This window comes from Protopterus annectens, chromosome 3.part1 (genome assembly GCF_019279795.1).
Source record: "Protopterus annectens isolate FY-2018-M chromosome 3.part1, PAN1.0, whole genome shotgun sequence".
NCBI classification, from domain to species: Eukaryota; Metazoa; Chordata; order Ceratodontiformes; family Protopteridae; genus Protopterus; species Protopterus annectens.
Genome location: NC_056732.1, coordinates 1,109,005,725 through 1,109,032,328, shown reverse-complemented (window position 1 = coordinate 1,109,032,328; position 26,604 = coordinate 1,109,005,725). Strand labels below are relative to the sequence as shown.

The 26,604-nt window shown below is 39.6% G+C and overlaps 1 protein-coding gene across 11 annotated transcripts in view; it reads left to right on the top strand.

Moving 5' to 3' along the window:
• Positions 1 to 26,604, top strand: part of PTK2 (protein tyrosine kinase 2) — a 4,250,095-nt gene that overhangs the window by 1,112,772 nt on the left and 3,110,719 nt on the right. For all 11 annotated transcript variants that reach the window (XM_044067250.1, XM_044067257.1, XM_044067247.1 and 8 more), the window contains one exon: positions 1,642 to 1,868. In XM_044067250.1, coding sequence (XP_043923185.1) covers positions 1,642 to 1,868 — 227 coding nt within the window. The remainder of the gene's footprint in view (positions 1 to 1,641; positions 1,869 to 26,604) is intronic.

Below are 26,604 nucleotides of genomic sequence, written 5' to 3'. Positions count from 1 at the left end.
TTGCAAATTCAGCATAACAAAGCTGTGTGTGTTTATACTAAAATGAGATTTTTCATTTTTTTTTTTTTTTTTTTTTTTTTTTAAGTGTTGTGACAGAAGACATTTTTCTTTAAAATATAAGCTGTAGTCGCTCCTTTGCCTTTTAACTTGGTGCACAATCTAAGGATAAGTTATGGGTATTTGTCCCAGCTGAATTTATAGAAATTTTAATGAGATTATAACAAACGTTTAGTGATCCAGTCCTTTATGTACAGGGACCAAATGTAGCCAAAAACAGTAATGGAGCACATACTTGAAAGTGTTTAATAAAGGGTTTAAGTTGCCTTTTAAATGTTGCAAAGTACCTCACATTCCCATTATAAGGACCTCACCCCTTCCTTGTAAGCAGCTCTGGGTTTTCCATATTTTGGGAGAAAGGAGCTTCCCCTATTATTACCCACATTGATACAGCCACATGGCATATTTACATATGCTGCATACTTGCAGAGCTTTTTTTCCAGAGTCCCCTCTGTTAACGTACTTTGCTTAGTATTGAGTAAGTCTGTTAACTAACCATAAACAGTGAAGATAAAACTTTAACCAAGTTTGCATTATTACATACTGGGCATGTGCAGACTTGATCTACTCCCATCCCACCCCTCATGTCAGTATGTTTGAATAATTGTCTTTTACCAGTATGTCTTTAAGTAGTCGGGAATATTCACCTGTTTAAATTACAAATCTTCATATTGGTGATGTTTTACACAGCTGTCTTAGAACTAGGGAAAACTAGGTTTTTGAATATGTACTGTAAACAGAAAAAACTTATAATTTGATCCCTTGAGTCTAGTCTTCTTTGCATTTCACATATTTCAGATAACTTTTGAAAAAGTTTCATAATTGAATACTTCTGTATTCTAGCCTATGCGCTAACATGATACACCGTCTTCTGCTGTCAGTGGAAAATCGGTGTTGACTTAACCAAAAATCTGAAATTTGTACTGAGAAAACCAACTGAGGTATAAAACAGCATTATTAATTCTTTATTCTATATAAATGTTTCTTGAAGCTGTTTATATAGTACGTTTGTAAATATTGTGCATAGTTGGATGCTGTCCATTGTATTTTTATTTTTTATTCTTGTTTGAAATTGTTACCATTTGAACTTTTTTATAAAAAAGTTGCAATAAAATGTTGTGTGTGTGAGGGGGGGATAAAACAGTTTCCTTACTTGATAGCTATATTTTTAAGTGATGGGTTAATCTCAGGTGGAGCATATTTAGAAACACTGGGGTATGCGTTATAGTTAAGTTATAAGTTATAATTTATCAAATGTAGAGCACTGGTTTAGCACCTTTGTGTCTTTGCTTATAGTACTAATAACTGTCTTTCCAAGTGGAATGAATATCCTACCTCAAAGACTTGGCATGGAATTGGGACGACACATTATACTGCTTCAAGTGACGGTCAGTAGTAGGTGGTAGCATGACTTAATGGGTTGAGGTATTAAAGGGCTAGTTGAAAAAATAAGCTGCTAGAGACAGTGATTATAAAAAGTATTAACTGGCTTTAATAAAAAGTTCTAACAATTTGATTGATTAAAACTTTTTATTGTTTGTAATGTGCAGCCTGTGTAATATTGTGTTGTTTCATGTCTTACAGAATATGACAGACACCTAGCATCAAGCAAAAATATGGCGGCTGCTTACCTTGACCCCAACCTAAATCACACCCAGGGCTCAGGTGCAAAGTCTCGTCTAAGTACTGGCATGGAACGTTCACCTGGCACCATGGAGAGAGTACTTAAGGTGTTTCATTACTTTGAAAGCAGCAATGAGCCAACAACATGGGCAAGCAATATTCGACATGGGGATGCTACTGATGTTAGGGTAAGTTAAATTAAGCTTAAAAATGCAAATGAAAGCCTCTGCATTGTGTTGATGATTGCAGAGAATTTTTGTTTCATTTCAACTTAAAATCCTCTTAATACATATACTAACTTTACATTTTCCAAGACTTGGAGAAATGGCAGTCTTTTGACAAGAAGCATCTTTATTAAATTATCACTTTTGACATAGGCAGTCATACATTTATATAAATGAACCAGTAAACCTTAAAGTGTAGCGATACAAGTAGACTAGTAACAAAAACAAAAGTATCGCAGCAGTCAAACACAAGGGACTAGTTCTGATGAAGTCCTAGGTATTACAGGATGAAAGCGCTTTACCATGGCATATACATTTTAATAAAGTCTTTTTCATTGAGAAAGAGAAGTCCCTTATGTTTGACTGCTGTGATACTTTTGTTTTGATTTATATAAATAAAAACAGACCATATTGACATGGTCTTAGTTGGAAATATTTTACATCGCAGACCGTGTCAACATAATTTTAGTTGCAAACATTATACATCACTTATAATCTACCCAATTGCTGTCAGTCAAACTTTACATAGCTCATTCAAATCTTGCCTTCTTTTATACCTCATTCCTCCACTGTATGCATTCTTCTCACAGTTCCCACTTTTCCCTATGTAATTTACTCCTACCCTTTTCTAAATATCTCAATTCCAGTTGTTTTATCTCTGTTACTATATTCACTACTTCTAGTACAGTTGGTTTATACTTAATTTCCATTTTCTAGTAATTGCTTTTTTGATAGCCACCATAATTAAACTCACCAAGGCCTTACTATATCTAGGCAATTCCGAGTCTGTATCGTAACCCAGAAGAATCATTTGACTAGTTATGCCAGTTTGCTCACCCAGTATCTCCGACAGAGTAGTCTGCAGGGAATCTAAAGTCTGCCAACTTACTACAATCCTAGAAATATGTTCCAATTACCTCTTTGTTCCCCATCACACTTCCAGCATTTGCTGTCTACCTGAGGAAAAATTCTCTAGAGTCTACTAGGGGTATGAAAATATCTATGTAAAAAATTCCAAGTAAAAATCCTAAATCATCTAGATTTTGTTACATATTTGAGAGACAAATGTATACCCCCAATTGTTTCTTTATGAGTAATTATCCAGTCTGTCTTCCCAATCCTTTCTAACCTCCTCTGATTGATTCTTATAGTTATAATGCAATATTTTGTATGCTGTACTAGTTATTTCTTTAACAGCAGCTTCTGGTATACAGGCTAGTAAAAACTCTACCAGTGCTAGTCCGAACCCCCCCCCCCCATTTCTTTCTGTTTGCATATACCCTGGTATAAGTCCATGACAGGGAAGGTAATCTCTAACCTGCAGTCCAAATAAATTCTTGAAATCTTCCCATTCTGTTACCTTTCCATTCTCTTGTTATTTGCTCCCAGTACCTTGGCTTCTTTGCCAGTTTTTCTCCAATAAATTCCACCTCCTCTTGCCTGTTGTCTGCATCCCTAGTTACAGTCATCCCTATCGGCAGAATCTCCTTTCTTCATTCTTGTGTTGGCTTAGTTCTTAGAATACTTTCTGCTACTTTATGAATATCATTTTCTATATTATTATTGTTGTTCTCCCTAAAGGTATGCATCCAAAATCCCAATCTTTCCTTGTTTCTTGAGCTTCTCCCCTGTTTCATCATCATCCCTTTCCACTTTGAATTATAGGTTTGTGCTTGTGCTATTATAGGAGCCTTAACTGTGTAGCTCTGGAATACCCCTTCAGATTGGGGAAATCCCAACCCACCTTGTTCTATTAGAGTAATCATCTTATCCCGCTTGACTTTTGCCATCTTCCCCACCCATATAAAATCCTTCAGCTCTTTATTAATTGCTATCCACAACTTCTCTGGTTGATAAAAATATATCTGACCTATGTATAAGACTAAAGGGACTGAACATTTGACTGCTTACTTCTTACTCTCCATATCCATATAACCGAGCTAACAACATTTTTCAGTTTTTATATTATCTTTTGTTTAGTCTCTTCCCTCATATCCTTAGATGCCACATCAGAATAATTTTTAATCCGTACTCCTAAATACTTCATCTTATGTCTCCATAAATATGGATATTGCTGAACTAATTTGTATGTGGGTACATCATTTATTGCTATTTTTTTGCTGTAGCTTCATTAATTTTGTATCCTGAAAAGATTTGAAACTGTCTCAAAATGTTTCCCAACACTGTAATGTCCTTTTTTGGTTTTGTCAGATATAAAGTAATATCATCTGCAAATAGAGCCAGTTTTTCTTGACTACCATGCCAATTATATCGTTGAATTTCTGAGTTCCTTATTTTCTTTGCCAGTGGTTCAAAATATAATGCAAATAACAAAGGGGAAAAGACACCCCTGCTCAAGCATTCATTTTCAGAGAAGAACCCTCCCACTTTAATTTTCACCTCTGATCCCTCCTTATACCTTCCTAATCAACCTTATAATTTTATGAGGGAATGCAAATGCTTCCATTGACCTGCTCATAAAGTCCCAGTTTACTCTGTCAAATGCTTTCTCTGCATCAAGACCCACCGACAAGTGGTAGTTTCTTACATTCTGTTTCCTTCTTCATCATCAGTGTGCTGTTAATGTTGTCAAATGTTTACCTCCCCTCCAAAGCACCACATTGATCCATACCTATACATTTCTGATATCACTTTTGCCATTCTTTTAGCCGTTATAGACACAAAAAAAATTATAATCATGGTTTAATATTGAAATGGACCTGCATGAAGCTGGATCTGATGGATCTTTACTTTCTTTAGGTATTACAGCTACCACCGCTTTCTTCCAGGATATTGGTACTACTCCTCTTAAAATACTGTCAAACAAAATACCTTCCATATTTTTATTAGTTCTTTTCCGTCCTAGCTTCCAAACTTCCACAGGAATACCATCTGTTCCTGGAGAATTCCCTGTAGGTTGGTTGTACCTCACCGTTTTTATCTCATCTCCTCCTATCCTAACTTTTAGTAATTAAGCCTCATAGACCTCTAATCTTCGTATATTTAATTCTTCCATAAACATTTCTGTTTGTACCTTTTTTTTGATTTCCATATTTCTCAACTTTATACAGACTTTTATAGAATTTCCAAAATATTTCTGCAGGATCTCTTATCTTCCTTGTTATAGGCTCCCTAAGCTTGGCAACAGCCCTTTCTCCTTTCTGTTGCCCGAGTCTTATGCTAAAAGTTTTTGTGCTGTAGATTTATTATTTAAAAAAAAAAAAAAAAGTTACTTAACAGCAATTTTTCTAAACTCATGTATATTATTGAGGTAATTCCTTATTTTCTGTTTAGCATTCTGCAGTTGCTCATCTTCTTGTTCTATGAGATTCCCCCTGTTTTACAATACTTTAACATTTGTCAGTCCCTCTAAATAATTCTTGTTTACTTTTTAACCGTATCTCCCGTTCTTTTATTTCCACCCTGTTCCCTATTTTTAAACTCCACTTTAAGTTTATCCTACTCCCTGTCTATATTTTCAGAAGAAATTTCTATCTTCTCTAAAAACTCTTTGAGTAATTTCCACTACCTTTCCTTTAATTCCTCTCTTTTCAGCAGATAAGTGGGAAAGCACCAGTGTCTCATTTTTATTTCATTACCGTAAATTTTTATTTTAGTTATTACTGGTGCATGATCTGAACTAGCTATTGAGTGTGTATCAAGACCTTCATTTAAATGCACATGTTCCTGTCTAGGCTAGCCCAGTTTTTGTATCTTGGGAATAATATGTAAATTCACTCCTTACTCCTAGTACTGAATTCACATCTTCCATGCCAAATGTTTTCATAAATTTCTTCAAAAATCTATCCTCCTTTGTTATAGTTTCCCTTCTGAGCCCCTAGACATATCTTCACTGTTGCAAATTAAATTCTAGTTCCCAACTGTAAGTAGTGTTCCTTGCTGAAAGCTGATTATTTCTCTCAGAATTTTCTTAAGCTCCATTGTAGCAGTTTTATGTGGAATATAAATACATGCCAGTATAATCCTCCTCCCTTGCCAGTAGCCCCTTATTACTACAAATCTAATGTAAAATAATACATTATTATCTTTTGTATCCTTTCCTGTCACTATTGAAGCTCCTCTTGCATTTAATATAAGTACTGATGTTTTTCTTTGCCCCAGATATTCTGCTGAATAACCATCCTGAAAACCTTTCTCTAAGTGTCTGATGTAACATTTTTAATATAGTTCGCTACTTTCTTTTTTTGCATTTATTTGTGAGATTATTGACATTTAATGACATTAAAGAAAGCATCATTGTCTTAAAAAAGGTATTATTCATACCATTTATGTATAGCAGCTTTTTTGTTAAATGTCTAGTTCCAGCTTTTGTGTTACTTGCATTCACTGTTTGGCAGGTTGATCTTTTGTACAGCTGTTTCTTGTCATATCCATTTGAGCTTATGTCACATCTTACAAAACCTTTTATTTTACCGAAAGCCCTCAAAAAAAAAAAAAAAACACACTCCCAATACCTATTAACGTAATAACACAAAAAACTATGCACATGTTCAAATATTGATGTTTTACCCTCCTAATAGGAACAAATGCCCCAAACTGACAGACGTGGGTTAACCTAAAAGAAAGGTTATCCATGCATGGTGTAGCCTGTACTTCTACCAAGTGTTGTCTGGTTTTGTCTTACTTTATAGCTCTCTCAGCTGGGAAAAGACTTTCAGAGAACATTATCTCCTAGTCATTTCTCTTTATCAGATTGTCTCCTAGATATATGAGAACCAGATACAGAATTGCTAAGCATACATTTATTTACTAGACAAAGCCATATAATAATCAATATTCTTTTTCATTTACTTGTTTTCTTTTAAAACTTGTTACTAGATCAAGCTAAGGAACTCAATCCAGTCATTCCGCAATGCATGAATGAGAAAAAGCACACTATTTTGCCTATGTCATGCTTTTAACGAGATTTTCCTTCTTTTAACACATTGCAGTGCCTATATTTGTTAAAACTGAACAAGAAAAAAGAGAGAATGGAGAAAGAAAAAAAAACAGGAACACCTATATACATTAGTATTCCCCATTACACTTGAAAATAACTAAGAAACTTTACTTTATAGCATGCAAAGAAAATCATGTACTATTAATATAGTACCATTAAGAAAAAAATTGTTTTACTTGCAGTTAACTTTCTCCCGCCTCTTCCCCTCTTCTAAATATTTTCCAAACATTAATGGCATGAAGTAGAGTATATGCTTTAGAGTCCCCTACAAGTTTAACAAAGTTCATAAATGTCCATTATTTCCATCTTTGCTTCTTCTGTCATGTTTCACAAATATAATTATTGCTTTGTATTTCCACATTTGCCAATTTCCAAGTTATTAGTTTTATTCCTGTTTATCTCTAGCTCCCAAATTATGGCTCTGCTTCATTTCCAGTTTACTCTCAATTCTTCTAGTTGACACTTGTTTTTTTTTTCCTTCTCTCTAGCATTCTCCATTAGAACAATGGAAAATTTTCACTGGCACAGTTTCTCTGGGATGTCCTTCTATTCAATGTTGCTGTATTCTTTACATATGGGTTGTTTTCCACCAGTTGATCCAACATCTGGCCTATATGCAAAAGCTTATAGCCTCTGTCAGTAGGTGGGACATTGCACAAAGTCACTAAAAACATCAGCAGTAAAAGGGACGTCTGCACATACCATCCTCAGAACTTTTTCACTGCCATTCAGAAAGGTTGACTCTTACGTTCAGTTTGCTATCTGATATCATTGGTTCACCTTCCATCTTCAGATAAGTACCCCATAAGGGATTTATTTTCTTGCTACTGTCTTTTGCTGCTTTTAATGTCATCCAGGAAGAGCAAGTGTAGGTGTGGAAGGCTATTTCCACATAAGGATAGTCACGAGTTTTGCTTGTTTTGCTTAGGGCTTACTGATGACCATCATTCTTGTTCTGTCTGTCAGGCCTTTGTGCCTAAGATGTTGCTTAGTTGTCTGTTGGCTTTAAATCTTTACTTAGAAAATCAGAGACCTAAACATCTGGCTGGAGACCCAACTGAGGGTTCCGGGAGTCCTTCAGCTGAGCCGTCTTTAAAGAGGAAAGTTAGCAAAGTTAGGCCCTAATCCTGTTTGGCTGCTCTACTCCCTCAGATGTACCCTTTGAGGTTAGTGAAAACCTGGCAGTACGTTCGGAGGTAGGGTTGACTTCTTGGGTGGGTACCTCAGGGGAAGCCATCAAGGGAGTGGATTTAGGCATGCCTAAGGCTATGCAGACGTCCGGTTCAGACAGCTTGATGGAACCATGGCTTCTGGTTCTGGAGGACATGGGAGCCTCTCCTGCCCTCCATCGAAAGAAGCCTTGGGTGTAAGGCCTATGTCTAGGCATTCTCCTCATCAGGATAAACCTGTTAAGCAGAAGACAAAACATTCCACTGTTCCTTCCACTCCATCGGACTGGGATGCATTTTTGCAAGGTTTCATTAAAGCCTTGATGGCTTTTGAGTCCTGCAGCTTCTGCTTCTACACTCCCCTTGCCTGCCTTTTCCTCGTCTCCAGTGTTGCCTTCTGGGTCTCAGGTATCCCCTTCTGCGTAGGCTGCTGAGTATCAGATTCCTGATTCAGACTCTGAGGACTCTTCTTCAGATGAAAATTCCTTGATGTACTCCACCCAGATTCCTTCCCCTCAGGAATATGCCTCTGTGGAGGAGGAGTCTAATGGGTGAGCTTCCTCTATAGAAGAGCTTTCCTTTGGGGAAACTATTAATAAGATGAGGGAATTCTTTAAACAGGATTTTTCTCAAGTCTAAGTGGAGCAAAAAAGATACTATGAACTTCTCCATTTGGAAGCCCCTGCCCCCTTAGCAGTCCCAGCAGTCTTTCCAGCTTTTTTAGATGCTTTTGCATTCCCAGGCCACAACCCTTAAAAGGCCTGGCAGATTTTTATAAGGTCCATTGACTGTAAGCTTCTTTCTAAGTGTCCCTCTTCTGACTATGCTGTGGTCTCCATTACTTCTGGCACATCTTCTCACATGTCTCCTTCTGTAAAGCTACTTTTTCTGACAAAGAAAGCAACATTTTGGAAAGATTAGTGAAGAAGGTTTACACTTCTTCTACATTGGCTATTAAGAGCTATTAATTACCAGACACACATGTCTAGGTACTTTCTGGCTGTACTCACTCAGGCCTCCCAGGCTCTTTCTCAGTTACTAGACTCAGTGGATAAAGCACAGAGTTTAACTGTTTTGTCTGCTTCCTCCCAGGTAGCAAGACATTCCATCAAATGTAGTTATGATGCTGTGGAGGGATCTTCCAAGGCAGCAGCTTCTGCATCTGTGCTCAGAAGACATTCTTGATTACACCTTCAGTCACTGCCTGATGACATAAAGGCCAAAGTGCTTGATGCTCCTTTGGTTAACTCAGCCCTTTTGGCAAAGCAGCTGTAGAACTTTTTAAATCCTTGAAAGAAAAGGGTAATGAACTCCAGGGTTTGAAATGCTTGTTTCCCCAGTCCCTAAATTCCATAGGAATTTCCCTGCCAAAACTCCTTTTGTCAGAAAGCCTGCTCACTCCTCCACTTCTGTCTCATCTGGACATAGTTCAAAGAAGTCTACCAGGAGACCACCACAGTCAAAGTCTGTTGTTTCTGCCCCTGCTCCTTAGCAGCCCTTTCTGCCCAGACCAGGTTCTCTGTGACAACCAAGCGTTTCTTCCAAGTCATATACCTTTACCTCTTCGCCTCTCTTTCCCTTTCAAAGTGGATGGAGATCACTCAGGACTCCTGGGTCATTTCCATCATTCAAAATGGTTACTTTATGACTTGGAAGACTCTTTCTCACTTCCAGTGGATTCTTCAGCTCCCATCCAGCCAGTTTCATCTGTTCCCCCTGATACTAGCTCAGATCTCAGACCAAGGCACCATTCAAGCTGTTCCTCCAGACCAACAAGGAAAAGGGTTCTTCTCTAGGATGTTTCTTGTGTGAAGAAAAGATGGCCCTTGGAGGCCTATTCTAGACCTCTCCCTCTTGGTGCCTTCTTTCAGGATGCTGTCTCTGCAATTTCTTCTTCCCCTAGTCCCTCCGCAATCCTTCCTAGCCTCTCTGGATCTCAAGGATGCCTACCTGCATATCCTTATACACCCTCAGTTCAGGAAATTCTTGAGTTTTTTCAGTGGGCTCTTTGCACTTTCAGTTCCCTGCCTTGCCTTTTTGATCTCTCCAGTTCTCCAAGGGTATTCACAAAGTGTCTAGCCCCAGTCATTGCCTACCTAAAGGTAATAGGGCTCCAGGTTTATCCCTATTTGGATGATCTGCCCTTCCTTGCCAGCAGCCCAGATATATTAAAACACCACCTGGCCCTAGCTATTCCCTTTCTGCAGAGCCTAGGATTCTCAGTAAATTTTTAAAAAATCCAGTCTAATCCCTACCCAGGATCTCATTTTTCTGGGGTGCAGGTTCCGAACAGACTTGACAGTGGTTTTCATGCCTTCAGAGAAAGTCTTCTTTCTCAGGGTTCTTGGGAGTCCCTGTTGTCTCTTCCTTTCATCACAGCCAGGGAATTTCTGAGACTACTGGGGTTTATGGCTTCTACAATCCCTGTGCTGCCTTTTGCAAAATTGCACATGAGAAAGTTCCAGTGGTTTCTAAAAACCACTTGGTCCCAGCATGCTCATCCTTTAGATGTTTTGATTCCTGTTCTTCCCTGCCTGAAAACAAAGTTGCTTTGGTGGATGCAGCAACTCAGTCAGAACCCTGTTCTTCCACTTCAAGTATTCCAGCCGACTCAGCAGCTGTTTTCAGATGCCTTAGACTTAGGTTAGAGAGCAGCCTTTGCTTCCAGGAAGGTCCAGGGTCTTTGGTCTCCCTCTCAACAAATGGAGCACTTCAACATCAGAGAGGTGAGGGCTCTAATTCTGGCCTTGCAGACCTTTCATCCTCTATTCTTGCCAGGAGCACTCGAGATCCTTAAGGACAATACTACGGTCCTTTTCTACATAAACAAGCAGGGGGACACAAAATCTTACCTTCTTTGTCAATTAACCATCAAAGTATGGGAATGGCTATCCAGTACAAAGTGATTCTTCATGCTGTGTGCCTTCCCTCTGCTCAGAACTCCATGGCAGATGAACTAAGCAGATCCATAACAATTTCCCATGAGTGGATGGTTCACAGGGAGGTGTTCCTGGATCTTCTTCACAAGTGGGGTATCCAGAAGTGGACCTCTTTGCCTCCCCTCTGATCAGACAGCTTCCTCTTTTTTGTGCCAGGGTCCCTCATCCTCAGGCTTGGAAGGTGGACGCTCTCTCTCTCTCATGGAAGGGGATGTTTCTTTATGCATTCCCCCCTCCCTCTAATTCAGAAGGTCCTGGTGAAAATTCTGCAGGACACACCAAAACTCTTGTTAGTGACTCCCTTTTGGCCAAGACAGCATTGGTTCCTTCTTCTGCAACTAGCCAAGGGTCATCGCTACAAGTTACCTCACCGGTTGAACTTACTCACTCAGGGCAAGGAATCTCTGATTCATCCACATCTGTCAACTCTGCAGTTGACCTTATGGGTGATCAGCTTTTGATCCCTTTTAGACATCTTTTTTCTAAGGACGTGCTTGTGGTTTTGCAGGAGGCCAGAAAACCCAATACTAGGAAATCTTAAGTTTCTAAGTGGAAAAGATTTTCTATCTGGTGCCACAGAAGAATACAGGAGCCCCTGCCTGCAGGCATTCCCTTAGTACTTTCTTACCTGTGTGAGTTGCTTAGTAGTCGTCTTTCATATTCATCAGTCAAAGTCCACTGCTCTGCTATGTCTTCCTGTTTGCCATTGACTCCCCCCTTAGCTTCCAGGTTAGAAATTAAGCTTTTCCTTAAAGGCATCCTACACATGAAACCTTCCAGAAAACCATTTCCTCCTCCACGGGATCTTAACTGTGTTTTAGAGGAACTTACTCAGACCCCTTTTGAACCAGCAGTCTCTGGTACTCTGAAGTTTTGCACATGGAAAACAGTACTTTTTTGTAGCTTTAACTTCTTCTAGAAGGGTCTCTGAGATTCAGGCATTGATGGCTTCACCCACCTTTTTGCTTTTCCACAAAAACAGAGCATCTTTCATACCCAAAGTGGTGAATGAGTTGTCGCTTAGTCAGACTGTTCAATTGCCCACTTTTTCCCTCACCTCAGTCTCCCAGTGAGAGGGTTCTGCATTTTTTGGATGTGTATAGACAACTCAGATTTTATCTTGACAAAACTAAGTCCATCAAGATGTCTGATCAACTCTGTGTCTTTTCATTCCAGGGCTCTGGGTTTACCTGTTTTCAAGAAAACTATCTCTTCTTGAATCTCTAAGTCTGTTGTGTTTTGTTAGGACTTTGATGGGAAATCCTTGTTATCTTCTGTTAAAGCCCCTTGTACCAGATCTGTTGCCTCCTTGGGGGCTTTTTCTAAAGGTCTAGATACTCCTTCCATTTTGGAGGATGCTACTAGGTTTTCTATTTATACTTTTAGAAAATATTACAAGCTAGACACGATCTCCAGATCCAGGGCAGGATTTGCTAGGGCAATTCTGCATGGAATAGGGAAAATGCCTCTGTATTGTCTTCCTCTACTCCTTCCTCCCCTGGTTTCCTTTTGAGCTTTTGCACTCTCCCATATGTAGAGAATACTGCAACATTCTATAGAAGGACAACATAGAACAGTTATGTAAAAACTCACCATAACCATAGATGTCCTTCTCTTCTATGTTGCAGTATTCTATCCCTCCCACCTTCCCCCTACTACTTGCTCTTTCTTAAGATGACTGCTTGTGTTGTGGCCTTGGATTACTTTCCTCATGGGGCTACCTTATTCAGATGATGGTATGTGCAGGCATCCCTTTTATGGCTGATGTTCTCATTGACTTTGTGCGACGTCCCACATACTGGCAGTGGCTATAAGTTTTTGTATATAGGATGGACGTGGCGGTGACTGGAGGAATGCAAACCATATGTAAAGAATACTGCAACAGAGAAGAGAAGGACATCTGTGGTTATGGTAAGATTTTGCACAACTGTTCTTTCTTTATTTTACCAGAAGAACAAGAAGCAGAATCTCCTCTTGTTTCACAGCTCACGTTTTGTTGGACAAACTTGTATTTCCTCCTTAGCATGTACGTTATCAAAAAATGATTTTGTCTCTCCATGGAAAATTATTTTGAAGATTGCTGGGTACAGCAGTTTGAATCTCATGCCTGCTTCTCAAGATTTCCTAAATAATTCAGTAAATTTACTCTCCTCCTGCCCGGTGTACAATGAGTAGTCATTCTCAACAAATACTCTGTTCCCACCTTTAGTACTTTGTCCTTCTGCCACAATCAACTCCTGCTGGTAATATTGCATATTTACTATTAAAAGTCTAGGTTGCTTTCTCTTAGCCAGGTTTGAAGCATACACACAATGTGCCCTTTCAATTAACAATTCCTGCTGTGGAGTACCAGTCCGGTTGCTTATATTTGTGCTTTCATAAAATTAATACCATCAGTACCTTCCAGCTTCTCTGATACAGCAGAGAATATCAGGTTTTCCTGTGTGCTCTGCCTTTTAATGCTATTATTTTTTTGAAACATCTCTTTTTGTGCAGTCTCAAATTCAGCCAGCCTTTTCTTCATTTCGACCTTTGATTTTTGCATTTGTATCACCTCATCTGAATATCTGTTTAAAGCTTCTTCCATTTTTGTCCAGCCTTTTGTTGTTTGAGTTGATGTACTCCATCGGTGTTTCTTTTATTTTAATCAGGTCTGTGTGCAGTTGTATTATACTTTCCTCTACCTTACTGGAAGTCATGTCTGAAGCTTGCACTGGGTTTTGCTTAACAGCTCCAGTAGTTTTCCTAGTCAGTGATTTTTCCTCACCTTTTGTAGCTGATTTTCCTTCAGGTAATCTGTATTTTTTTCGTGGTATCCAGGCAGTGCAATTACTAGCCACTTACTGAAATTTACCCAGAAGTATATGTCCATTGGCTTTCTCTGCTGAGTTTCTGTTTTTATACTGGGAGAGTTAGAATTAAGCTGTTGCTCAATGTGCAGCCATCTTGGAAGTTCAAAAAGTGGCAGTTTTGGAGAGTTTCATTTTTGTAGCATTGCACCTTACTTTGTAGCACGCAGATAGTTTGTTGCATAAGTTAAAGTAGTTAGTATAGCAGAATACTGTTCCAAAGCATTGAAACAGCCATACAGAACCTGTACCCAATTCTGTACAGTGTCATAAAGTAATCCAAATTGGACTGTAATTCCTATCAAACAATATTGACTGGTTGCAGCAGTTTTTAGTTTTGAATAATTCTTTGAAGCGCAATGGTTGCAGAACTCTCATGTTGGACATAATAATAGATACTAATGCATATTGAAATGCTATATATGATGCCAGAAACTGAGATTGTGTATTCTGTTATATGTTAGTGTCAAATTTATGTAATCTTATTTACTGTAACCATGTGAAATAGATCAAGTGTTAAATATGTTTCTGACTTGCTGGAGTAATATAATCTTATTAATTTCTGTGTTTATCATTAGCTTACTGTTGCAGTAACATAAGCTATATGGCTTTTATCCAGCTAAGGATATGACATCTGCCCAGCATCCAAAGCTTTAGGGTACCTTCCTTGTGCCATAACTACTGAAGGGTTTGAGGGGAGCTGTATAAAATCAGTGGTCATGGCGCCAAACTGTCAGAACTTTCTAGCCATTGAAAATGGCACTCCCTGCAGGGTTCGAGTCATCAAGGCTGGGCAGATAAATACCCTTCTGAGGAAAATTCCACTTTATCTTTTTCTGAGGAAAAAGTTTATTTCCCCAAAGAAAATGTGTTGTTTTGGGTTAACAAATGTGTTTGTAGTGCTTGTCAGTAAAGATTTTGTCAAATTAAAGTTTATTTTTTGTTAAATTACTTGTGTGGGGAACATCTTTAAAAGCCCTTTTTGTGGAAAATATTTACTTTTCTGTGTAGAAAAGTTTAGACTGGGGCTTGGAATAGTGGTTTTAGGGGTGTTGCCATTGAATTATTTACCTCAAGTCTGTACCTTTCCTGTCAGGAGGTTCGCTATCTCTTTCAGGCACTCTTTTTTTTTTTTTTAGCTTAACAATGGAGCAGGCTTCATGTTGTTCAGTTCTTCCCTTCCCCTTCTGTAAGAAAAATAAACTTTTAAGGGGAGTCTTCTCTAATTAGGCCAGTTTCCTCACTGCTACTACCAACAATTGGTTTCTATGCTATGGCCAAGCCAGGTTCCTTGCAACTGCTCATTGTCTTCTTTCAATCCTTCTGGGGATGCTCCTCAAGAAGTCACTAATGACCAGGAGTAAACCATATTCTCTGCAGCTGTTGGGTTTCCTTTTTGGGTGGGGGAGAACAACTGTTGTTGGGCTCAGGGAGGGGACGGGTGCTGTTCAATAGCAAAGTTGAGCTTCAGTGCCTGGTTCCAGGGTAAAGCTCCATTCTTGAGTCACAGTTTTTCTGGGGAGTCTTCTAGAAAGAGAAAATGGAAAAGTATTTTTTTCTTCTGGTGTTCAACACAGAATGGACAAGGGAGTATTGGCTGGGTTTTGCAAAATGCTTATTCCAAGTCTCTGAACTCTCACTGAATACTAAAAGAAAAAAAAATCTCCCCCTTCAGATTCTGATTTTCAGAGAATTAGACTGGAATGTTTTTCTCCGGTACCCACTCCGATGAAGGAGACATCAGATTCTAAAAAAAGTGTTTCATCAGACTTTCCCATAAATATTTATCGTTTTCTAAAAAACTGTAGCCATTATGAAAGAAGTGTTTCAGTGGGAGAATGAAATCTCAGCATCTCAACAAAAGTATTTTGAATTATTACAACTGGAATTTCCTCAACTTGCAGGTGTTCCTCCAGTTTTGCCAGCATTTTAGGATTTGTTCTTGATAGCATGACATATGCCTGACCGTTGGCCACCTGACCCTAAAAAGTCTGATAGATTAGTTCCCTAGACTCACAAATAACATTTTTCTTATCCAAACTCAGATCCTGCAGTTATTTCTCTGGATAAATTGTCTGTGGCAAAGAATACTGTGAAAGCTAGCCCTGTACTGTCTGACAAGGGTGGGGAGGTTTTTCATTTGGGAAAAAAAGATATACTCACATTCTAATTTAACCTTCAGAATTCTAAATTACTAGGCTAATCTCAGCTCCTAATTCATTCCTGCTTCTCTGGAACATATGAGAAAGTTAACAGCAAATGTTCCCTCTTCAGAGTTTAGGACTCTGAATTCTTTAATTGCTTCTGTTGCTCAGGTTGCTGAACACTATTTGAAGTGTGCTTATGATGCTGCTGATGCTGTATCCATAGCAGCTGCTACTGGGTCAATAATGAGGTTTGCTTAGTTATGTGCTCAGAATTTACCAATGATGTTAAAGCTGTGATATTTGCTATTTCCCTGGATAGAGATGTTTTGTTTGGACTCTTATCTGCTGAAGTCTAGATTTGATACAAGAAGAAAAGCAGTTCAGGAAGTCACTCAAAATTTTCAATCCTTCTTGCCAGATTTTTCTTTTAACATTGTATTACATGTCAAACAATAAAAATAACAATGTTTTATATAGACATTGTCACATGTAATATACATTCCACAATTTCTTGCCAAGTTGTACAACCTATTTTAATTGCATTAATAACCTCAAAACACATTATTTATGTCCTAATTCAGTAGACAGAATTAGTTTCTTTACTCATTCATACCTCAAGCATATCGACACTGCCACCCCCCGTAAACTTTGCTATGACATTTCTTCCCCATATTTTCCCACTTAACAAATTTCATGCTGTATCAATCATGAGACTCAAACTTTCAGGTGCTTTTTTGCACCTTTCAATTTTCAGAAATTACCCCTATTTGGTGCAGTGTACCTTACCTCCAGCAATCACTGTGCCTGGACTTATTGCTAACCATTTCACTGTATATACCATTTTTCCTGTTGCACCACTCACTCTTGTTACATTCACAGAATAAAATCCACAGAAGGCAATCCAGTCAAGGAAATATTTATTTAGCGCTTTCGTCCTAAGATGACTTCAGAATAAAATGACAAAATGTCAACCAACCTTATATACTTTTCTACATACTCAGTTAAACGATTGAGAAATCAATTAAAATCTAAAAGTTTCAGCAAGGCAACTTTTAAAGCAACATTACACAATATGACACACATACTTATAAAAAGCACTTAATACAAATGCTATCATTGATTCCGGGCTTATCTGCGTGTAACCTAAGCGGCCAAAAAGTTTCTCTCCTCAAAAGCAATTTTTTTATAATCACCACTCCTTACATCCCTATGGACTGAATCTAACAGAAAAATTAAACTGTTTGAAATTTGCACATACAGTAGAATGTTTTTATAAAGAGCATTGTTGTTTTCACAGTATTCAATACTACTGTATTTCCCCAAAAATAAGATAGGGTCTTATACTTTATCCCCCGCCGAAATACACATTAGGGCTTATTGTCAAGGAATGCCTTATTTACCCCCCATACAACAATCTACATTTATTCATGTACACAAATCGACATTTATTCATGTACACAAATCGACATTTATTCATGTACACAACTTGACATTTATTCATATATACAACTTGACATTTATTCATGTACACAAATTGACATTTATTTGATACTTTTCTGTTATTGGGCAACAGTTCTAGGTAATGCGTTAACAGCTGTGTGAGAATTCTACATAAACAGTGCAACAAACATTTCAACTTCAGAATATCTGCACCTTGGCTTTCACAGTGCAATATTTTGTGCTTAACAAAGTGCAGGAAAATCTCAATACATGTGTATTAGAGGAGGGGAATAAAACAGGTGAATAACTGCCACCTTTAGAGTGGTGATGCTTTCTTTATTCCTTACCCAAACCATAAGAGAAGAATGATGGAAAGTCATAAAAATGAAGTCTGGGAACTAGTGGCCTTACTTTGTAATTACCCCTTGATAAGGAAACGTTACCTTAATACAATAAAGTCAAAAAACTGACTAGCTTGCTGGCAGCTGAAAGCAGAAGCAATCCATTCTGTTGCCCCGATAACGGAAAAGTTATTCAAATACAGTCATGTCATCTTCTTCTGGAACATTGTCATAAGTCTCCAACCTCCGAATTCTGGCCTGAATTTCTTGCGACTCCATTTCCTATAGAACAATTGGACCCACTCTGTCATGCCTAGCAATAGAGCTCTCGTTAAATGAGCACTGCTTGTCTATGTAGCCTGCTCGTAGGTACATGGGTAACACAGCTGTCAGTGATTTTATCCCATGAATTCTTCACCCAAGTCACGACCTCTTACAGGCTAGGCTTCACAAAGTTTCCATGCTGATTTCTCTCCATTCTGTTTTCAATGTAGTCATTGAGTTCCATCCCCAAATGTTCCTTGAATGGCTTGTTTATTGCAGTATCAAGAGTCTGGAGATAGGCAGTCATTCCTGAGGGAATCATTATTTGATCTATTCTTCTCTGTGCAAATAAGTTCTTCATGTCATTAACGTGGTGAGTGCTGGCTGAATCCTAGACTAGCAGACCTCTTTCGCCAATTTACAAAACAAGTGGCAGCATTACATCGACCCACTAACTTATAACTTCTTCTGTGCACCAGGCTTTATTGGTTTCAAGAATGTAAATCCCTGAAACACGTTCAATGTTATCTTTCTTGTCCTTACTAATGATTAGAGGTGGGGTTTTCTTTCCATCTAGACGAATTGCCAAAATACAGGTAACACGTGCACTTTCGTAACCAGTGGAGGAAATGTAGATTGGTGAGGCACCCGTCTGATAGGTTCATACTAGGCTATCTGCCCTAGGGCATTTATAAGCCTAGCCAGAATGTGTTTGGCTTTCGCCACCCATTTTAAATTTATTTTGCTATGCCCTTTTTCGAGGTTAGTATACTGTGCCTCTGTCTAACAGTGACACAGAAGTGATACCCGGGGTAAACCTACGACCTCCCATCCACTCATCAAGATTCCTCTTGGAGAGAGTCAATGAGGGACTCTGCCTAACCTGGACTGGGATTTTATTCCAGAGTGAAGGGAGCCTCTGGGTTATGAATCTGTCCCTCCAGCATGTCCTATTTATTTCCATGCTGAGGTTCAAGTCTCTCGAGCACGTAGCTCGATGGGATTTGGATTTTCTGAGGTGCAGCATGTCCATTAATTCCAGGTTGGACATGGCTTTATACGTCAGGCACAGATCGTCTCTGAACAGGCGGTATGCCACTGAGTAGAGCTGGAGTTTCTTTAACCGGGCAGCATATGGCATCTGTTTGAGCCCTTTGATCCTCTTGGTGAGGTACTTTTGGGGTCTTTCCAGTTGCTGCAGGTGTCTGGTAAGGTACATCCCAAAAGGGGCATTGTACTCAATTATGGGCCTGATGAGGGATGAGTAAAGAGGCACGATGACCTCCCCTGATCTAGATGTGAATCCCTTCATGATTAGGTGGGCTATATAAAATGTTTTTCTAACCACTTTGGCCACGTGGTTGTCAAATAAGAGATTGCTATCAACTTGGGTCCCCAGGTCCCTAATTACTTCTTCTGTACTTAATGGATTACCACTTCTGTGGTAATTTGTGGGCACTTTGTTTTTGCCAAAGGGGATGACTATACACTTTTTGGCATTTTAGCTTGAGGCCATGGCTCTGGCACCAGTTGTCTGTTTCTATGAGGCCCTTTTGGAGGATGCTTGTGTCGGCTGGAGAGTCGATTATGGCACCCAGTTTGCAGTCATCTGCGAACTAGGTCAGCCACAGTACTTCTGTGTTGGCCTGTACCTCCGAGAAATATATACCGAACAAGAGAGGTCCCAGGACTGAGCCTTGTGGGACACCACTTGTAACTGGTTTGGAGTCTGACATGGCTCCAGCAATTCTAACCATGTGGGTTCTGTCCTTGAGCCAGTTTGCAATCCATCTAGTGACATAGGGATTTATATTTAAGCTGGTGAGCTTATCTATAATGCCCAAGTGGGGTATTGTATCGAAGGCTTTTGCGAGGTCCAGGTAGTCTGTGTGGACCACCTTCCCCTCGTCAGTGGCCTTGGTGACTGTTTCAAAGAAATCAACCAGGTTTAAGAGGCAGGATCTGCCCTTAACAAAGCCGAACTGGGTAGGTTCCAGTGTCTGTAGGTCCCCAATATCTTTATTTATGAGGTCCATGATGATCCTTTCCATAGCTTTGCAGACCAAGCTAGTCAGGCTTATGGGGAGATAGTTTCCAGGATCTGTTGAGGCACCACCTTTATGGAGAGGGACCACTGTTGCTGTACGCCACTCTTTGGGCACATATCCTGTAGTAAGGCTGAGATTGAACAGTAGTTTTATGTTTGGGTTTAGCTCTTCTTGGAGTTCATGTAGGACTCAGCCTGGGACACCATCTGGTCCCATTGATGCTGTGTTTTTTGCTTTGGAGAGGGCGGCTCTTACCTGAGCATCACAGATGTCAGGGGGGCAACACTCTGCTGGGATAGATATTTGCCCTTTTGGTGGGGAGGGGGGGAGAAGTTTGCGCTGAACCTGTCAGCTAGGATGTTGGCAATGTCTGTGGGTTCAGTGTATTTTTTGTCATTTTGGACTAATTCTGAGCATATCTGGGAATTACCACCCAGGTTCCTAACATAACTAAAGAAAGCCTTGTGATTATCCTTAGTGTCCTGTGGAATTTTTCTCTCAAAGCTGAACTTAGACAATTTTATGAGTGCCCGTAGTTTTTTGCTAATACTGATCAGTGATGCCTTCCCTTTTTGGGATTTTGCTCTATCATTTAGTAGCTTCCTCCTTCTATTGTATAGTTTGTTTATGGCTGGGGTCCACCAGACAGGACGTCTGCCTTTGGAGGATTGGGTCTTGGTTTTATTTGGGATTGCATGATCAATGCATTCCTGAAGGTGTTCATAGAATGCATTTATAAAGGATTCTGCGGTCTGGGCCGTATTTTCCACAGGCCCGGGGCTTTGAAGGATTCCACCTTGGTTTTGAGGAGTGTGAAATTTGCTTTAGAGAAGTTTTTCACTGTGGTTTTCTGGGCAGGGGGTGGGGTCGGGATGTGAATATCCAGTAAGATTAGTTTATGATCTGATCTTACCAGTGAGGGATACACTTCTGGTCTGGAGCATAGAGTCCCCATGTTGGTGATGATCAGGTCCAGTATGTTTTCCCCTCTTGTGGGAGTGGTAACAAGTTGTTCCATAGCATTTGAGTTTATAAATTCTAGGAACCTTTGGGCTAGGGTGTTGGAGCTAGAGTAATGCTCCCAGTCTATGTTTGGGTAGTTGAAGTCGCCCAGTATAATGGTGATCAATTGTTGTTTGAGATCCTTGGCCCATAAACACTGCAGTTTCATACATAGCAATCATGTTGGAGAGTTGGTGTTTAGAAAAGTCGATGGCATCAACAAAGGACTTGAATGCAAGTGCACATTTAATAACTTCAGTATCTTCCAGTTTGAACAGTGTTGTCGATCTTATTAGACACAGTTCATATCGCTGAAGGAAGCCATCCAGCCAGTGTTATGATGCTTTGAATTCTTCTATCGATATTTCTGACACTAACATGTGTACATGAATAAATGTCAAGTTGTGTACATGAATAAATGTTGATTTTTGTACATGAATAAATGTAGATTGTTGTATGGGGGAGTAAATAAAGCATAATTAATTGCAAGGGCAAATGCTTGAATATCAGCCCTGAGCACAACCAAAGCCTTTGCTGTCCTGTTAGCAATCCATTCACAGATGAGGTCTTCCACCTCAGGAAATAATGGTTGCCGACCTGATCCACACTTGCACTTCTTAGCATTTCCCTCGTCCGCCTGTTGACTGAGGTTATCGTACTCTGCTCACCATTTTCGGACCATTCAGAGATGCAACTTCTTCTCTTTGCAGAAAGCCATCAGATTCTTTCCCCAAGAGTCCTCTATGATTCCTTTCTTGTACTCGATGGAATAGCTCTTTCTTTTTGCACTCATCTTGTCGTGGGGGGGGGTTAATTGAAGACTTATGAGACAGGAGTGGCAACAAAAATGGAGACAATTAAGAATACACAACCACACCCATTTGTTATCAAGTGCGCACATTTTATGTGCGCTGTCTGTACTTTGACCAATCAAAGTACACTTGCCAGTGTTTATGGGCTAAGGATTTCAAACGTCAAGTGTGAGTGTGGATTAGGGTTACAGTAAGAATCATGGAGGACTCCCAGGGAAAGAATCTTACGAATTTCTGCAAAAAGAAGTTGGGTGTCCGAATGGTCCGAAAATGGCGAGCAGAGTATGATAACCTCAGTCAACAGTTGTCAATAATAATATTTTAGAATTCAACACATCCGTCGTGTGTTGACGATCTTAACTGGGGCTTATTTTTGGGGTAGGACGTAGGCCATGACCATCCTGGAAAACCATGCTAGGCCTTATTCTCTGATTAGGTCTTATTTACAGAGAAATACGGTATATAGATGTTCCCTTAGTCTCACTTTTAATTTACTTCTAGACATACTTATATAAAAAGACTGGCAGCTAGAGCAGATTGCAATATAAATAATACCGGAAGAATCGCAATTAAAATAAGTGTTACTTATAATGTGCTTATTTCTATGAGGCAAGATAAAAGAGCACATATTACAAAAAACACATTTATATATGCCAGGATTTTTGTCAATCTTGACTATAATATTATCTGTTTCTAGGTATTGTTTTAAAGACTTGGCCTTCTTAACTGTAAACCTAGGTTCATTACCTAATATTTTAATAATGTTCCAATCAGCCTTAAAAATTTTCCAGTTCTGAATAAGAATATATTTAATGCTTGAATCATCCACAGTCATGCACAGACAAAAACTATCAGTATAACTTTTATCTGTCTTATTATAAGAAACAGTGGAACTAACACCCCTGTTCTCATTGGGCATGCCAACAGACAATATAAGTGGAAACTTATCATTCCTTTTTTCCTACAGTTTCATCCAAAGCAGCCTTAAGAACATTATAACTATAGCCTTAAGAACATTATAACTATAACCCCTGTCCATAAAAAATACTATTATTTCATGAATTGCATCCAAAAATCTCCTGATTAGTAGTCCGCCTTGAGGCCCTGATCATCTGCCCCCTAGGTATATTTTTCTTCATGTATGGTGGGTGTGCACTAGAAAAGTGCAAATAGCTGTTAAAATATTCCGTCCTATAAGTATTACTAGAAAAAGTCTTACTGCTTTTGTTCCATTGTATGTCAACATCAAAAAATGTACATCAGTGCTTAAACAGCCTATGTTACAGTCTAAAAATTCAGTAGCATCAATATTTGAAACAAAAGCAGTAATAGCGTCTAATTTAGCATCAGTAATACATAAATCATCCACAAATCTGTAATATTTAATTACATGTGTTTTAAAGAAGGGTATGTTATGCAAATATTCTGTCTACCACCATGACAGTATTGGAGAAGGTGGGGGTCACTGTTGCCCCCATCGCAGCCCCTCTTTTTTGGTGGTAAATCTGACCATTCATAAGTTCACAAATAGTGCTCATCATATCACTACTGTAGGAGCTAAATGTCACAAGATACACATACAGAAAATCAATACCTTCTACCACAGTATGCTAGTATATAGAGACTTCACATCCAGGGTGAACATAATAATATCCACTTTGTCAGTATTTAAGCTGTGCAAACCATCCAGAAAATACCATGAGTCTCTTGTACAACTATCTCATTTCTGGACAAGGGGATTTAAAATATAATCCAAGAAGACAAGAAATATGTTCAGTGACACTGTCTTTAGCAGACACAATAGGCCTAAAAGGCAGAGGGTTTGTCCTACTGTACTGTGAAGTTTATGAATCCCAAACAAAATAGCCAGCCTGGGATAGTCAACAAATAAGAATATAAGTACTTCATAAGTGATAGAACAATTGCTAAATAAATCCAACAATATATTATGTATGTACCGATATCTTTCTTTAACAAAATGCAAAGTAACTTTCTCATATTCCTGAACATTATTTAACATTTGTTGAATCTCAGTAACATAATCAGACTGATGCATTACAATGGGCCACTACTCCTGTCAGCTTTATGAAGCACTAAGCAAACATTTTAGACAATTCAAATAAGGCCTTTTTCTCCTGGCAGTTTAAATTGTACTATTCATTCACACTCTGACTTTGAAACATGCATAAAATACCCTTCTCACATAAATCATAAAATAACTCCACCAAAGCTATTGATTAGGGATTATGTACTCTTCTTTTTAAAAGGACAAAAAACATGATCGCCAGAGTCTTGAAACCAACAAGACACGCTTAATTTCCTAGGTTCATAGGTGTGTACTAGGCTAATGGCCCTGGAGCCTTTACAAGCCTAGCCCATAGGATTACCCTGGCATCATGCCACCCGACCTTCGTTCCCAGTGCCTCTGTCGAGTAAAACCACTGGAGTGATTCCCGGGGTGAATTTTCTATTTCCTATCCATTCATCAAGATTTCTCTTGAACAGGGCCAGTGAGGTGCTTTGCTTGACATGTATGGGAAGTCTATTCCATAGCATGGGCAGTCCGCTGGGTTATGAACCTGTCCCCCCAGCATGTTTTGTTGATTGCGGTAATGAGGTTGAGGTCTCTAGAGAGTGTGATGTGGGGGGATTGGGATTTCTTTAGATGTAGCATTTCTAACAGAGCTGGGTCAGACATGGCTTTGTAAGTCAAGCAGAGATTGCCTCTAAGTAGGCGATATAAGACCAAGAATAGTTGGAGTTTTTTAAGTTTGTCCATATAGGACAAATGTTTAAGGCTCAGGATCCTCTTTGCGAGGTACTTTTGCGGCCTCTCCAGTTTTGCAGGTGTTTAGTGAGGTACATGCCAAATGGGACATTGTACTCAATGATTGGCCTAATGAGGGAAGAGTAGAGGGAGACAATGACCTCTCTCTTCCTGGATGCAAAACACTTAGTAATGAGATGTGCTACATAGAAGGACTTTCTGACGACAGTGGCAATGTGGTGGTCAAAAGAGAGGTTGCTGTCAAGCTGTATTCCCAGATCTCTTATAACTCCTTCTGAGTTCAGCGGACTACTATCGATGTGGTAATTCATGGGAACCGAGTTTTCCCGAAAGGGGATGACTACACATTTTTTGGCATTGAGCTTAAGGTCATGGTTCTGACACCAGACGCTGGTCTCAGTGAGGCCTTGTCTGTACCATGTCAACATCACTTGGGGAGTTAATAATAGCTCCCAACTTGCAATCATCTGCAAACGTTTTTAGCCAGAGCCTCTTCGTGTTGGCCTGGACTTCAAAGAAGTAGATACCAAACAGGAGAGGACCCAGGACTATACCCTGTGGGACTCCACTCATGACTGGTCGTCAGTCTGACTTGGAGTCAGCTACTTTCACACTGTGGGTTCTACCTGTGAGCCAGTTTGCAGCCCACCTAGTGATATAGGGGTTGATGCCTAGCTTAGTGAGTTTTTGTATGATTCCTAAGTGGGGAATAGTATCAAAGGCCTTGGCCAGATCAAGGTAGGCTGTATGAACCACCTTGCCTTCATCCATAGCTCTGGTGACTGACTCAGGGAAGTTGACCAAGTTGAGCAGGCATGATCTCCCCTTCACAAAACCAAACTTTGTGGGATCCAATAGAGTTTGGAGATTCCCTATATCCTTGTTTATTAGGTCCATGATAATGGTTCCATAGCTTTGCATATCAGACTCGTCAGGCTAATGGGGCGATAGTTCCCAGGGTCTGTAGTCGCTCCTCCTTTGTGGAGAGGGGAGACTGTAGCAGTGCACCATTCGGTAGCCTTAGGTGAGGCTGTGATTTAACAGGGCACACAGGTGAGGTGCCAGTTCACTCTGTAGTTCATGTAGAGCACAGCCAAGGATATTGTCAGATCCGATAGAAGCTGTATTCTTGGCCTTGGACAGTGCTGTTTTAACCTGTGCAGCAGTAATACTGGGTGCCTGGCAATCTACTGATATTGTGACTTGTCCTTTGGGGGTGGGGGAGAGGGGTAAAATTGGCACTGAATCTGTCAGCCAGTATATTGGTAATAGCTGTTGGCTCAGTGTAGGAGGTACCATTGTCCAGTAGCTCAGAGCAAATCTGGGTATTGCCGTGGAGGGTCTTTACATAACTATAGAAGGTCTTGTGGTTGTCTTTACTATCTGCTGCAATTCTGTTTTCATAGCTAGCTTTAGAGGATTTGATAAGGGAACTCAACTTCTTGATGAGGCTGATAAAGGAGTCTTTCCAGTCTTGGGACTTCACCTTATTCCGCATCAGTTTCTTCCTTCTGTTGTAGAGTTTGTTTACTGCAGGGGACCATCAGATTGGCTTTTTTTTTTTCTGGAGGAGAGCGTCTTGGTTCTGCTGCATATGGCGAGATCCATGCATTTGTATACGTGTTTGTACAGTGCATTGGTGTATGATTCGCTGGTCATGCAGCTATTCTCCATTTGCATGGGTGCCGTGAAGTTAGCCACCTCTGTTTTTAGGAGCCCAAAGTTAGCTTTGGAAAAGTTTTTCATGGTGGTTACTTTTGTAGGGGGGGTGGGGTGGGAGGGATGTGGATTTCCAAGGTGATTAGTTTGTGCTCTGATCTAACCAGGGAGGAGTTGACTATTGGTGTAGAGCAACGGTTGCCCATGTTGCTAATGACCAGGTCAAGGATGTTGCTTACCTCTAGTGGGGGTAAGAACGAACTGATCCAGAGCATTGGAATT